The following is a 15,798-nucleotide window of genomic DNA, read 5'->3' as shown; positions in this document are numbered from 1 at the left end:
AATTCAGCTACACGAGTTTTATAAAGGAAGCTGATTTTAATATCAAAAACATCTTTACATAAACAATATATATTACAGCAAAGAACATGGAATAAAGTCAGTAGCTTTAAACTACGTTAATTGCGGCACCACCTGCTGGTGACCAGATGTCACTGCAGCACATGTGGGGCTTCCGTTTCTCTCTCCTCAGGCGTGAAGACTGTTAACGGTAGGAACTGATCTCACGAGTCGTTGGGCAGGCCAAAGAGCTTCACCGTGCCCGCCTCCCGGTTGTTTTCGTATTTGCCCTCCTTGTCGTCACAGGCGTAGGCCAGCAGAGGCCTCTTGGGGTGCCAGGCAACGGTGAAGGTGGGAGAATCACACTGCACCTCCCACAGCTTCTCTCCTGTGAGCGATCGACAAGATGGGCGAGTGGAAAAAATATGAAATCTGTTTGTATTTTTGTTAGTTTTCTCTCTAGACATTGAAGACAAAAATATTTTTAATTCCTTTTCTACTTTATGAGGTGCTCAAAAAAGGAGAAACTGAGCTGGTCTCGTACTGACCTGTTTCCACCTCGGCGATATCGATGAAGTGATCCTCGGAGGCTGACGCCAACATTTTGCCATCGTGGCTGAAGCTCAGTGTCCTCACAGGCCAATCCAGCCTGAATCCATCAATGACAACCCATCAGATCGATAAACACACCATGATCGACAAACTAAGGCTCACAGCAGATCTAATGCGTTACACCAACCTGGAGAAGCAGCGTACACACACCAGTTCCTCCACATCCCACAGGCTGACCAAGGCGTCGGCACTTCCTGTGGCAAAGTACTTCCCTGTGGGGTCGAACTTGATGCAGATGCAATTGGACGGGTGAGCGTTGATGGACTGGATGGGCTTCAGCTCCGGATAGCTGCAAAGGCAGAGAACAGAAGATACCAGGTGTCTGACGTCACACCATCACTGATGAGCAGGAAACACAAGCATGTGGAAGCTGGTGAAGATCGTCCCGACCTTCGTCCAGACTAAAGCTGACCGCAGCTCCACCTGTTTTTTTGCATTCTTACCTCAGAATGTTGATGCATCCGTTTCCGTTGGTGAGGAAGAACATGTCGTTGTCATTGTTCCAGGAGATTTCGTTCACCTCGAACTTGAACTGCTCTTCGGCTCTGGATCGATGCGTCTTGGCGTCAATGAAGGTCACCACATCCTCTTTATTCCCAACGGCAATGGTCTGATCATCAGGGCTCCAGCAGATGTTGATGTTCTCTCCTAAAAGCAGGATGTCAGACTTTTCAAAGATCCTATGACATTTTGCTTCTCAAACGCCACAGAAACATGAACCGACCTACCTTTCGTATTGACAGTGGCAATGCATTTGGTGGTGCGGACGTCCCAGATGCGGATGGTCTTGTCTCCTGATGCCGTAACAAACAGATCGGGGTTGGATGGATGCCAACAGAGCTGATCAACACTGTCGCCGTGACCTCTGTAGTTGTTTTCCTTCACCTGGTGCAGGTAAACAATCAATAACCTCATCAGAACAGTTCTGGGATCTGGGTTTTGTTTTACTGCCTCAGAAAAATGATTAAAAACGTATTCATGATTTTCCTGACAATACTTTTCCACCAGATTGCCTAAAATATTATATAAACAATTGCTATGTAGCTGGCTAATTGCTAGTTAGCCAGCTACATCTGGACACTGTAGGCGGGCTGTCAATCAAAACAACTAAGTAACTAGGGAAGGACGTCGAGATCCGGTTCTAAAATAAAGTGTTCATCAGAATTATCGAGTTCCGAAATAAACTTTAATGACACAAAAGTCTCCATATCCGTGGTGGTGGAATTATATTATTATAAAGTTGGTTTTAGCTTTATTTAACACTAACAAACATGGCGCTAGTTAGCTCGAAAGCTGAAGTTAGTTTTAAATCACTTCACATCCAAACGTTATTTCGTGTTATTAAATAACATCACGGACTTTTATGGTTTTATACCAGCGCTAAAGCTAAAGACCCGCTCGTCCATTCATTGGAAGCAGGCTAGCGTTAGCTTCCTCACGTTAGCTTCCTAGCGTTAGCTTCCTCACGTTAGCTTCCTGGCGTTAGCTTCCTCACGTTAGCTTCCTAGTGTTAGCTTCCTAGGTTTAGCGTGCTAGCGGACTACCCACCAGCCGGTCCCTCTCCAGGACGAACACGCTGGCGGTTTTATCGAAAGAACCGGAGGCCAGCCTCCGGCCGTCACAGCTCCACGCCACCGAGTGAACTTTCGCTGTGTGAGCTGGGAATTCTCGGCTTTTATTGTTGTTTCTAAAGCTCTCCTGCATCTCCTGATAGTATCGCGAAGCCATCTTCATTTCCTTCTTCGTCTTCTTCCGCTTCCTCGTCTTCTTCTTCTTCGCTGGTGGAGGTTGGCGGGCGCCACCTACTGGACTGGAGGCGTAAAAGGAAGAGCAACAGCACCTGAGCGATAAGTGATCCCTGTTTCTTTTAAAAACTTATATTGATTTCATATTTATATGAAAGTTCTTGTGATTTTTATTTTTATAATGTCATTTCCAGTTTTTATCTTCTTGTTATCATGTTGCCCATTCTTACTGTCCAAGATAAGTAGATTAATTGATGTATGTCAGAGTTCTTGCTGCCATTTTAATTTCATTTTTTTTATCCGTCGACACCGAGATGTTATGGATAAATGATCAAATAAAGACAAACAACTTGTTTCAGTTTGAAATGCAATTTTTTTTAAAGTGATCATCAAATTTTTTTAAACATTTATATTCCAAACACACACAAAATATCTAGTCACCCAAACCACAGCCGCCACAGAACCAATAGCCACTCTATAAGGACCCAAATGTTCATCCATCTGAAAGGCCTGTGGCAGCCAATGATTTAATAGATTATTATGTGTGAAGCCTAACGGCTCATTCAAAGAACAGTTCACCCAAAAATGGAATCTTACCCTACTCTGGAGCAACATAAGGCTTCTGAGTGGGATTATTCACGAGTGTCTTGGTTGTTTCTACGAACATTCCATCCCCATGACGACAACTTAATTCTCATTGTTGGTTGAACTGTGACTTTAAATTTACACAATCCTGTCAAACACCTACTAGAATAAAATGCACTTTCACTTAGAAATTCATGACAAGGTATTCAAGCGTCATACAAATGTGCCTCATGTAATTGCATACTTGTTGGTGCATCAAGACATAGGTAGAGCGCAGACCTCAGGAAAGTCAAGGAATGCATGGTGAAATGTGATGGTGGCTATTGATTAAGTACAGAAACAATGACGTAATGCGTCTGCAGGGCACTAGACTCAGCTGATCCGGTTGGAGGGCAGCATGTTGGAAGACGTCTTCTCTCCAGTGACGGGACTGTGACGGTGTCCCGGTAGATTTCACACCACTAAAGGTATTACAAGAGTTCAGCAACCGTCTGTGGAGAGGTCTGAGTTCGATGTACAGTACGTTAATGACATGATGAAGGTAGAAATTACTCTCCTCTTCCTCATCCTTTCATTCAACCCATAAGAGAGCTTGACTCGCTCATCTCCCACTTAAAGTATGGGTTACTTTACTTGCAAGATTTATAAATATATTTAATTTGAAAAAAAAAGACGAAATATCTACTATCTTATTCTAACATTCTATTGGTACAACCTCAAATTTTAAATCCATTTAAAAAAAATTCAACTTTGAGGCTAAACGATGTTTTTAATCAGTGGGAATATCATCACCAGAAAGCTGAGATCTTCTATCTGACTAACGGGTTTTATGTTCTGTGACGGCGTCTTACAAAGGTGAACTCAAGATAGAAAAGTTCAGAAATGGCTCTTTTTGTTTGTCCTGAATCCTGAGAACATTTTGTCGGATGTGATTTCGTTGGAACGGCGCTACTGTCTCATGACCGATCGTTGACATGAGGACCACAACACACTGATAGTCAGCACGCTACACCTGGACAGCAGCAGAGGGACAGTACTCTCTGGATATTTGGTTGTTTTTGACTCCAAGGAAGTTCATGAATACCTGGATACGACACTCAGGGGTGCACAATTGTCACTGAAAACACCAGAACTCTCAGTCATGTCACTTTTTGGAAACAGTTTGTTGGGTAAACTTGGTTTACTTATCAATCTATCAAGTGCTTTTAGTCCAGAGGAACCTTTTCATGATTATATAAAATTATTTTATTAGATGTGCAACAGATTTAGGAGGGATGGAGGGATTGTAGTTATTACAGGCTTGGGGAGCATATTTGGCTGCTAATTTAGTGGCGGTTGGGGAACGTTGGGATTTTATAGACTAAACAGTTCTAAAGACTGAGAAGAAATGTCCACTCATAGGATGAGAACTTAAGACCTTCAGTGGTCTTTTCTCAACCACAGCAAAGATGGTTCCATTTACATCTGTTGGTTAATTGTTAATTTGGCTGTGTTGGTTGGTTGGTTGGTTGGTTGGTTGGTTGGTTGGTTGGTTAACACTGGTCCTGGGTTCAGATCCATCAGAGGACCTGGTCCAGTTCTACATGGACTGTCTCTGTTCACCCCATGCCTGTGGGGGGGGGTTCTCTCTGGGTTCTTTTGCTTCCTGCCACCAGCAAATGTCTGGTTCTGGGTTTAACTAAACCCTGGTTTGACTGGTTTAACTGGATTACCTCACAGGTTTTGGAAGAAGACCATTTCCACTGATGAAGCTCAGAACTTTCTGATTACCTCCACCAACAAAGTTGTGTTTTCATGTTTCTACTGAACTGACTGATCATGCATGACACCAGGCAGGTGTGGCATTGGTCAGACAAGACAAGACTAAGTAGACTTGAGTCATTTGTGCACCCCTGCTAGTTCTGAACTGATGACATTGAACGCATCAAACAGAAGGAGAACATCAACCTATGGAGTCTGAAGAAAACTGAGGTTTTGAGTAAAAAAGAGTAGGTTTCTTCGTACATCTCGGAGAGTTCTTTAGGATCCACAGTTTCTTTCCAGGAAATCTAAAACCGTTGATCCAGTTATTGAGCTTCAGCCACTGCAGGAATGGTTGCTCTATCATCACTGCGTTAATTCAGGGTAGTTTGCATTTAGTTCTACTCAGCAGTCCGTTTGAGCCCTGCTCTTTGGACATCACAGGACCATCAAGAAAAACAAAAAATTCTAAAAAAAAGTTAATCTAAAAGTTAGTCTAAAAGTTAATTCTGATGACCTCCTTCAAACTGAAATGTAAACCTCTGTCCTCCAATCAGAAGTCATCTCATCACCAACAACAACAAACGTCACATCACTGATACGACTCCTGAGACCTGTACCATAAAGCTTGGTTAACCTAGCTGGGCTTCCTCTTCCTCATCTGGCTTCACTTACCGAGATATCCGCCCTCCGGATTTTCGGTACCATAAAGCCGGCTATCAACTCACTAATTCAATTCAGGCTTGTCCACTCTAGATCTGTGCGCGCTCACATAAAAAAGGCGGAGGTTGCTGCATTACATGAAGCAAACCAGCCCGAGTCGCATATTTCACAACAGAGGAGCAAACAATAATAATTCTTAAATATGATCAATACAAATCAATAATCCAGGCAAAAAGCAACACAGTTGCAGCTGCCAAACGCCGCAAGGATCGCTAGCAAAACATGGCCGACTGTGTCAATGCGGAAGTTAGTGCCATTATAATATTACTTCCCCACTATGACTGCACTTGTACTGTATATCTGACTACAGTAACATCTGTGTGTTCCATAAATGTATGAATGTACCACATTTTTCTTTATGGCATGTGATTGATGGCATTTTATCTGTGGCTTGCTTGTAGCCCATCCAACGAGGGATTTAAGGACATCATGATAATTACGAACATCACTAAGAAATATATTAACTGTGGCAAAGAACCTCAGTGCAATGCACACTGTGTGGGATTGTCAGCGCGTGGTTGGGGTGCGTTCCATTCCTGATGTGAGGCTGCAGCAGGTGACAGATGTAATGTAACCCCTCTCCCCAAAACCTCTACCTTTCGTTCAGTTCAGGCAATTCCAACGGATTACAGCCATCTCTAATATTCTCTCTGCCTGAGCGCTCTTCGCACAAGCTGTGCACTAAGATCCACGGGGTTCTCATAAAACGGACAGCCCATTTTCCAAGAGACCTGATTGGTCAGTAGGTGGGGCTGTTATACCTGCTGAGCTCTGATTGGTTAGTAGGTGGGGCTGTTATACCTGCTGAGCTCTTATCCTGAACTTATCCTGCTCCGGAGCAGGTTAGGTGTTCAGCATAGGTTACCACGACAGCTTTATGGTACAGGTCTCTGGTGTTCAAACCCAAATGATCTGATCGGATTGTTCTCTACTGGGTCACATGACCACAGATCAGATCCGGATTCAATCAACACCAGCCATTAAAAGACTCCCAACTTATTTTTGCCACATTACAGTAAGAAAAGCTTTGCTGTATTATTTACTCCTCATTTTAAAGCATTAGTGAGTTATGTTCATGCATCCAGAGGCACTTCTTGTGGCTTCAGCAAAGCTCTGGTGTTTTTTCCACTGGTGTTTTTTCCTAAGACATGTTTAACAATCTGCGGTGAACATCTCATCTTGGGAAAGTCTTTTCACACCAGTTTAGATCTTCTGGAGAATTTGATTACACAGCGTGAGCAGCATGGAATGACTTACCCTAGTCTCCAACTTTTTTCCCCTGGTGTTTAGAAGAACACTTTTACAGAACTTCACCTACTTCTCCGTTGACATGGAGATGATTAGATAAAAGACTCACTTTTATTCACTTCCGTTGCACTATTCCTTTAAAGCAGGTGAAACATTTTAGTAAATAAGAAACCCTTGAGGAGTTGGCTATGTTTGGTGACCTGTGTTCACAGATATCCGTTCATTTTCAAACTAGAACCACCATAATCTCAAAAAAAAAAAAAAAAACCTACAACAAAATCAACATTTTCATTCGGCTTCTGACCCAAATGGTGGGATTGACCCTGAACCTGTTGGTGTGGGAGGGAACATTGATGACATCACTGTGACATCAGTTTCCAGAAGCCAACCTGGGACCCTAAGAGTCCCTCCTGGCGCTAGGCTGTGGTGCTACCGTTGACTGAGGGGGTGCAGTTGGTGGACTCTTCTACGGGTTCGGCTACTCCGTTTGACTGGACACACTTGGAGGTTGGGTCATTGTCTCCAACACTGGAACAACAATGACAGTCTGAGGAACCAAACTAAAGATATCTGATCAGACTGGAATAGATCGGTTCTACCTGCTGATGGCGCCGTTGCTAATCGGAGATGTTGCCTTTTCTCTTTCTTCCTCAGACAGCGAGCTGCAGGACTTCCTCCCCTGCCAGGAGTTCACTCTGGGCTCTTTGCTTTCATCTGAGCTCCTTCTCCTGGGTACAATGGGACCAGGTCCTGATCCCCGCCTTTCAGGATTAATCTTGGGTCCCACAAAGTTAGAGGGGATGTTCGGCACTTCTGGATCCTTGCCCGAGTCGCTACTGGTGCGCCCCCCATTCAGACTGTCTGAAGACGAGACCTGGCTCATCTGGCCCTGCAGATCATCTGAGGAGGACAAAGAAACCAGAATGATGTTCTCATTCTGGGATCCACCCAGGCTGGTCCTGCCTAGAGAAAAATTTCCCCAAAAGTTTTCAGGCTAACCATTAAAAATGGACCATGCACAAGGTTAAAAATGTGAAACAAAGCGAAATGAGTCGGTGGAAGTCATATAACCTCAAGAATCTGGCCATTCATAATCTATTCATCACTTTTGATTGATTACCAACAAATAGCCGTTTAATCTTGAGAGACATTTCAAACTAAGAGCAGACCATCCTGACCTCCAGGGTCTCCTGCCTTGTTGCGTCGGCGTCTCAAGATGACCTCCAGCTCACTGTCCTTCTTCCCAGGTGGTGACGGCCCGGACTCCTGAGAGCCTCTGCTGGGGCTCTTCTTCACCGTTCCCTGAAAGAGGAAGACAGTGGGCACCCAGTGCTTTTTCATGACTGATTGGGTTAAGGTGGATTTATATTGATATCGAGGTGACCTCTTCCAGAATGGGCCTTCTGGATCGTCTTTGGTTTTCCTGTTTACATCTTTCTTGGGAAACATCACTAAATGCAACGGGACACTCCTTACTTACCAAAACTCCTGCCGTGTTAAAGTTACATTAACTAGACCTACCTAACTAGAGTCGACCAAAGCTGACACAAACAGTTCAACCCTGCCACTGATAAAGAACTATGTAGTTGGGTTCGTCAGTTACAGCTTCACAAGTTCTTATATCTGAACCGTTAAGCACCTACACCTACTGACTCTTGCTCTAAGCCTATTCAGTCTGGACCAGAATCCTTGCCAACCCTCTGAGTGGACCTGTTCTCATTGTATAAGTCTTTGCTTCTGGGTCATAAAATGTTCATCACCTTCGACAAGAAGGTGAAGTTTTAGTCTCTACTGGTTTGTCTGTCCGTTAAAGGGAACCCAATGTTCTAAACAGACCTACTGAAGTGTTTTACAAGGGTTGGGAACAGTCAGTTAGAGTTCTGGAGGCGATCCAGATCATCATAGGTCCATGATGAACTGTTTGTGATTGGGTGCTCAAGGTGTTCATGGACCTGAGCCAAGAGGAGTTGGCTTTCAGCAGATGGCACCACATTCATGGAGGGGAGCTCCATTACAAATCCTTTTAGAAATGGAAGGCATCTCAGCCACGAGATGAGCTGGCGTCTTATCCGAGGAGTACCCCACCTTTTGCCAATAGCCGGTTGGGATAGGCTCCAGCACCTTCCATTTCCAAGAGCACCTTTAATGGCGTCACCATAACGACATGGGTTAAAAACTATGTTTACCAGGATGCCCTTCAGTTCTTCCATGGCGCTCTCCTGCTGCTCCTCCTCACACACTGGGGTTGGCTGGAAAAACAAGAAAAAAAGTTTATTTTCTTCTGATTTCTCCACTTTTCAGAAACATCCTTTTATCACCAGACGTACGTCCATGAACTCGAGAAGAACATCAAAAGGTCACGTCACCATAAAGACCAATGCCACCCCTTAGAACTACCCCAAAAACTCAATTTACTCACTTTTGCTGCGGGTCTCTGTGGCATCGTAAAAGTCCAGCATGGGGAGGGAATAGAACAGACCAATCAGAAGAAGTTCAACTACGTGACATCACAACACCAATGAGCCAAAGAAATGCTTTCAACCTTGTTCTCCTGACTCTTCACGGGCCGCAGGACGACGCCATGTTTGATTCTTTCCATCATTTCATTGACGGCCTTCACTTTCACCTCGTCCACACCCTCAGTAGCTACAGAAGGGAAGAGAACATCACATGTTTCCTGTTTCCATGGTAACGCATACATCCATGTTGATCTCAAAAGACACGCACACTGGATATTATTTGAGGAAGTAATAAAGGTGCGGCGAGACTCACCTGGCGGTTGTTCCTGCTTCGCCGTGGCCTTCAAGCCCTTTGAGGACTTCCTCATGATGGCGATCAGAGAGCTGAGAGATTCAGAGACGACACCTGAGCATCGGTTCACGTTTCTGACCAACCAGCGAGTCGTGTGTCACACCTTTAGTCATGTGTGCTCTCCTCACCTGAGGGGGTTGCACCTCGAGGGGGGAGGTGGAGGAGGGGGTGGGGGTGGAGGAGGAGGTGGAGGCGGCGGCTGCGGGAGGGGGACGGGAGGAGGCGCAAACCCAGGTTCAGGGGGAGGGTGTCCTGTGCAGGTCGTCATGGTTACGTTTACCTGGGAGTCCAGCTGTAGCTGATGGACTGGAGGAAGGAGAACTTAGAAGAGGTTTGTGTGTTTACAGATGATGTTTGTGTGTTTACAGATGATGTTTGTGTGTTTACAGATGATGTTTGTGTGTTTATAGATGATGTTTGTGTGTTTACAGATGATGTTTGTGTGTTTACAGATGATGTTTGTGTGTTTACAGATGATGTTTGTGTGTTTACAGATGACATTTGTGTGTTTACAGATGATGTTTGTGTGTTTACAGATGATGTTTGTGTGTTTACAGATGATGTTTGTGTGTTTATAGATGATGTTTGTGTGTTTACAAATGATGTTTGTGTGTTTACAGATGATGTTTGTGTGTTTACAGATGATGTTTGTGTGTTTACAGATGATGTTTGTGTGTTTACAGATGATGTTTGTGTGTTTACAGATGATGTTTGTGTGTTTACAGATGATGTTTGTGTGTTTACAGATGATGTTTGTGTGTTTACAGAAGTGGTTTGTGTCTTTCCATCATCATTAAAGTCTATCTGGACCTTTGTGGTTCTGTGACCTTCGTCAGAACTGCTGACCAGGCTAAAAGGAAACGATCTATATTCCTGTCCTGTTAACAGTCTTGTGGTCGATGCTCCTCCGGTCTCCATGTGATGAACCCGTCCCGACCTGAACTCACCTCTGTTCTCCAGCTCCTGGTTCTTCTTCGCTGTTTCCTCCAGCCGTGCCTCCGCCTCCTTCTTCTCCACCTCCAGCAGCTCCAGCTGCCTCTGCAGACCCTCCAGCTGCTCCTTCATGCTGCTGCTCTCCAGCTGGGCCTCCAGGCTCTCCACCTGCACACAGGTCAGGACCTCATCAGATCCTCAGACCAAACCTCTGATGATACCTTACGTGTCGGTGGTCCACCTTCTGCTGATGCTGCAGACGCTCCTCCTCCAGGGTCTTGGTGATGGTGGCGACCTCCTCCAGAGCCTTCAGGAGCTGATCGCTGGGATCAGAGCTCTGGAGAAGGAGAACGCTCTGTCTGTTGGCCTCCTTCTGCTTCACCAGCATCTGTAGGAGGCAGCAAACGATGAAGAGGAGAGGCTCTATTTACACACTGATGTTTGTGTGTGTTTTACCTCATGAGCGTAAGACTCAGCTTTGACTCGCAGACTGTGTTCCAAGTCCAGCTGCTCCTTCATCCCATCGTACTCCTCAGCAGCCATCGTGGAGACTGGAGAGAGAGAGAAAGAGAAGACAACAGGCACAATTTAGATCTACAGTTACAGTAAAACCTGGAGATACGAGTTTAATCTGTTCCGTAACTGAACTCGTCAGTCAAACATTTAATCATTTAAAATGACTAAAATCATTTCAATCCTTGTAAAAAAAGACCCAAACCCCCTAAATTATGAAAAAAAACATCTTTATATCAACCAATAGACATGCAGACTTTACCTGTGAATAATTAATTCTATATAAGTTGCGTAAATAATGATAAAGAATGAAAAAAAAAAACGCAAAAATCACGAGAGCACACGAGCTACGTCTTTACTCTTTACTACACCAACAAGAACGAGATCCGGTCTCACTGATGTCGTATCCATCTGCCAGCTAGCGGAACTAACATGGCTCGTGTTTCAGCATTTGCTCATATCTCAAACATCTCGTATCTCGAGGTACGACTGAACTTTCTTCCGTCTCCAGCGTTGGACTGGATCTTTGGTGTCGGTTCGGATCCTCGTGTTCGTCGGGACTCACCTCTGTTGAACCTCTTGATGGTTTTCTTCTGCTGCTCCACCGTTTCACGTAGTTCTTTCATCTCAGCCTCATCCGTCTGCACCTGCAGCGACAGAACCAACAACAACCTTCAACATCCAGCCAGTCGGACGCAAACGCAACGAACCTATTAACTCTATTAACGAACCTGTGACGTCAGCTGTTCTATCTGCTGCCGCTGCTCATGGATCTTGCAGATGAAGCTCTTCTTCTCCTCCAACAAGATGTTTACCGTCTCCCTCAGCTCTGACACAGACGAAGGGCAGTGATTGGCTGAGGACGTCCTCCAATATCAACAATAGGAATGCACGAACGTGCAGCAGCCGAGCTGTGTGAGGTCCATCCTCTGGAGACCATCAAACATCTACACTCTGGTGCTGAAGGAAGCGTCTCTACCTTCAAACTGGTGCCTGAAGGCGTCCGATTCGGAGCCGGTTTCCGTGACGATGCCGTCGCTGATGGTGGGCAGCAGCTCGTCCAAACATGGGCGTGATGACAGACTCAAGTACTTCAACTTCCTGTTCTCAGAGGTCAGCTAAAGGTCAACACGGTGAGGGTAAATAAAGTGCTGCTCAGTGTGTGTTTGTGTGAGTGTGTGTGTGTGTGTGTGTGTGTGTGTGTGTGTGTGTGTGTGTGTGTGTGTGTGTGTGTGTGTGTGTGTGTGTGTGAGACCTTCTTCGCCAGCTCCTCTGCGTTCTCACGACACGACTTCTCGATCTCCAGCTGAGTCTGCAGGACGTTCACCTCCTCGATCACCATCTGAGACACTGACACACACACACACACACACACACACACACACACACACACACACACACACACACACACAAGATCTGAATCTAAAAGATCCACAAGACCTTTTTCATTGATTAGTCAGCGGAAAGAAAATTCAGGACGGAGTTAGGCAGGAGTTGTGAAGCCCCACACGATTCCTTCATTTTCAGCCGCTGAATAATTGATGGCAGGAGTTTTCAATAATTCACAGTAATAATATGATGAGAGGACGTTCGTCTGTCTTCAGAGAGGCTGTGAATGAATAAATAAGTGAAATGGATAAAAGATTAAATGACAGGACTGCCCTATGAAAGAGGTTCTTAATCTCAATGGGATGTTTCCTGGTTAAATAACGTTCATTAATAACAACCGGCTCCTCTTCCTGGGATCATCTGGTCATCCTGGCAAAGAGTCCGACGTGTGTACGGTTTAGTTTGGAGTGTTAGCCCGCTAACAGTCGCTAATTAGCTGTTTCCATCCCAATAAATATTTTTAGGAATCTATGAAAGATTTTTAAAAAAAACAACCTTTGACCAGCTGGTGGCGGTAGAGTAACAGTCGTTAGGTTGGGATAAATCCTCTGGAGATCGTGACGTTCTGAACAAAATGTATGCTAAGCATGCTAACATCAGCTAGCCACTTTCAGGTGTGCCACCTGTCAGGTTGGATTTGTTGTCTATGAGACATGAAACCTGTACCCCTGAGGCGTTCAGAAACACGACCCTGAGCTGAACTCCTTCCCGGTTCTCCCGTTACCATGAGAACAGGTGGCGAACCGGTTCAGACCGTCCAGGAAAACATCTCCCATTGGACGACGGAGTCATCTTTATACGCTTCATAATTCATTTAAACAAACGGCAAACGCAAAGAAGCTACACAGAGAGCAGAATTCCCGAAGCCTGCCGTTAAAAAGTGAATTAGTCGTTTATCTTTACGCAGCTTTAGCTTGCGGCTAAGCTAACAAATCCTCCTCTAAATGTTGCCTTAAATGTTTCACACAAACTGACTTTCGTCAAACGTTACCTGTGTGAATAGTCATGACCGACGCCTGGAGTCATCCGATGTCGAGCGCCTTCGCTTAGCGACACTGATGCTCCGCCACTGCTGGCTAAATAACATGACTGTCGCTATGGAAACGGCCCACCCATTTGGAGGACCAGGTGTGAAAGGAGTCGCCTGCCTTCTGTCAGGCTAAACTGATGTGTCACATGATCCCTGATCGTTAGTGACGACGTTGTCGCGACTCGTCCGCCTTAAGTCGAGGAGAAGGGGAAACAGCGCCCCCACCTGGCAGTTCTACCACAGAGACGGAGTACTGCACTGTAGGGTTTTCTATCGTGTTTCAGACACACCAAAATCCCTCACACTGTTTTAGCTCCTAGTTAGCATGTTGCTAAGGAAGTTCAGACATGTTTTCAGGTTACATTGATATAACGGCCTCACAATCAAGACAACAAAGGCAGAACTTCAGATGTTCCCTGTTTCGCATCCTCCGTCCATTCAAGGTGTCATCAAACAAAGGGCGAAACAGAACCCCGAGGGGGAGGGGCAACAACGAAACCAGGTGTGTCTGGACTCACCTCTCTTGATGTGCTTCAGTTGTCTCTCGGCCTCGTCTCTCTCTTCAGTCAGTCTGTTGCACTGCAGGACAGGAAAGAGTCCAGGTGAGGTCACCTGACCGCGCTGACCTGAGGTCAGCGACGACCACAAGGTGCATTCAGGCGAGTCACTACGTAATACTACGATAGATAGATAGATAGATAGATAGATAGATAGATAGATAGATAGATAGATAGATAGATAGATAGATAGATAGATAGATAGATAGATAGATAGATAGATAGATAGATAGATAGATCTTTCCACCATTACCATAAATAAATATACAAGAGAAAAAACAATTGCACTACAAACACACAACACCACATATAAACAAACATAAACATAAACATTTCAAAACAAACATATACGCACAAAATCAGGGAAACATATAAGTGGACACATGTTTTAGAAAGTCACATGACCGTTTTGCTCAGACGTTTTGCTGCTGTTAGTTAAAATGACTCAGTAAGTCTCTTTTTAACGAACGCCTTTAAACGCAGCAGTGAACTAATTAACTCTCAGCTGTTCAGAACAAGAACAAATGGACATTCAGAGGAAATGAATGAACAGAAAACGCGTCATCCTCGAGTTCAGCCAATCAGAGGAAGAGTCGGCACATCCGGAGCAGAAGGACACGCCCCTTCCCACTCCCCCATCGACGAAGCTGGACCTGACTAAAACCTGAGGTCCGGCTGTGGGTTCGAGGCTCTGGAAGGAATCCTTCAGTGACCAAGAAGTTAAAGCAAGGCAGGGTTGCGTGTTGGATTCCCTTTTGCGATCGCTGTCGCTCTGAGCCAATCAGAAGCCGTCAGTGAAAGGATGACAGAAGCTTATTCTAAATAAACTAAAGACTGTTTCTGTCCGATTAGAGGGATGGAGACTAACGACCATCTACGTCACGTGACTTCCACAAATCAGCAAATCAATGACATTAACACACACACACTCACACACACACTCACACACACACACACACTCACACACACACTAACGGAAAATGGAGTCAGTTCATCGCTCCATTCAAATGGCGAGAGGAGCGACAAATTTAGGGAGGGGTCCGGTCCGTGGATTCTGCTCCCGCGTCCTGGAGGAGCGACGCGGACCTGCAGACTGGACCCCCCCCCCTCCTCCCCACTACAGGAGACCCGCAGATGATGGGAATCCTGAACCGAACCGAACATTTTGGGCTGGTATTACCGGTTTACCTCTGTTTGCGTGTGTGCATCCCTCCCCTCCTCCTCCTCCTCTTCCTCGCATCCCCCCATCCGGGCGGCTGATGAGCAGGGAAACATCACGAAGGAGTGGGAAAGTGGAACAATCTGATTTTTTTTTTAACCACACGCGGATTTGTGAGGTTTATTCTAGCAGCGCGTTTCGCCCATTTTACTCCCGAACACATGGGATGAAGAGGAAAGCATCCCGGTACCGGCAGATAGGATCCTCCTCCTCCTCCTCCTCAGCACCATCTGCTGCCCTCCTCCCCCCTCATCCACCTCCTCCTCCCATTTCCTCCCTTGACTCTTTCTCATTTTGACTCATCTTAAAAACGTCCATCTTCATTTATTTTTATTTCTTAATAAAGTATAACTGCACCGCCGGGGCGCCGCGGTGCGTTCAGGGCAGATGGGAGAGTCCGACATAATGAGATCCAGTTAGGGCTCCGTTTTTTTTTTTACTTCTCATTAAATTTAGTTTGAGTCCAAAATATCTCAAAAAGTAAAGAAATGTCTTTATCAACATTAAATTATAGGGGTGGGTCTGGGTCAGAGGAAGAAATGACTTGATTTTGTTGTTAGTTCAGATCAAACGTTCCAGAATTCTTTTCAGCAAATTATTATTTCATTTATTATTCTTATTTATTTTTAATTTTTATTTATTATATTATAAATAGCTTCATGTATAATAAATTAATAAATAATAATTAAATAAAAC

General features: G+C 45.0%; 2 protein-coding genes across 2 annotated transcripts; both read right to left on the bottom strand.

The window, feature by feature from the left end:
- Positions 1-24: 24 nt before the first annotated feature.
- Positions 25-2,358, bottom strand: thoc3 (THO complex 3). The gene is made up of 6 exons (XM_068325832.1): positions 2,158-2,358; positions 1,338-1,494; positions 1,053-1,257; positions 737-898; positions 546-646; positions 25-385 (listed from the first exon to the last, which is right to left on the bottom strand). Exons 1-6 carry the CDS (start codon positions 2,341-2,343, stop codon positions 222-224), a joined length of 975 nt encoding a protein of 324 aa, XP_068181933.1. The 5' UTR covers positions 2,344-2,358; the 3' UTR covers positions 25-221.
- A 3,112-nt stretch (positions 2,359-5,470) lies between these two features.
- Positions 5,471-15,158, bottom strand: shtn3 (shootin 3). The gene is made up of 17 exons (XM_068326152.1): positions 15,072-15,158; positions 13,845-13,905; positions 12,163-12,257; positions 11,895-12,025; positions 11,639-11,774; positions 11,473-11,554; positions 10,851-10,945; positions 10,636-10,782; positions 10,409-10,562; positions 9,590-9,767; positions 9,423-9,493; positions 9,193-9,296; positions 9,070-9,084; positions 8,837-8,899; positions 7,820-7,952; positions 7,250-7,550; positions 5,471-7,178 (listed from the first exon to the last, which is right to left on the bottom strand). The coding sequence occupies exons 1-17, from the start codon at positions 15,156-15,158 to the stop codon at positions 7,067-7,069; spliced, it is 1,965 nt and encodes a 654-aa protein (XP_068182253.1). The 3' UTR covers positions 5,471-7,066.
- Positions 15,159-15,798: the final 640 nt, after the last annotated feature.

Source organism: Antennarius striatus, chromosome 10 (genome assembly GCF_040054535.1).
Source record: "Antennarius striatus isolate MH-2024 chromosome 10, ASM4005453v1, whole genome shotgun sequence".
Taxonomy (NCBI): Eukaryota; Metazoa; Chordata; class Actinopteri; order Lophiiformes; family Antennariidae; genus Antennarius; species Antennarius striatus.
Note: the sequence above shows the minus strand (reverse complement) of the source record. Positions and strands in the feature narration are given on the sequence as shown.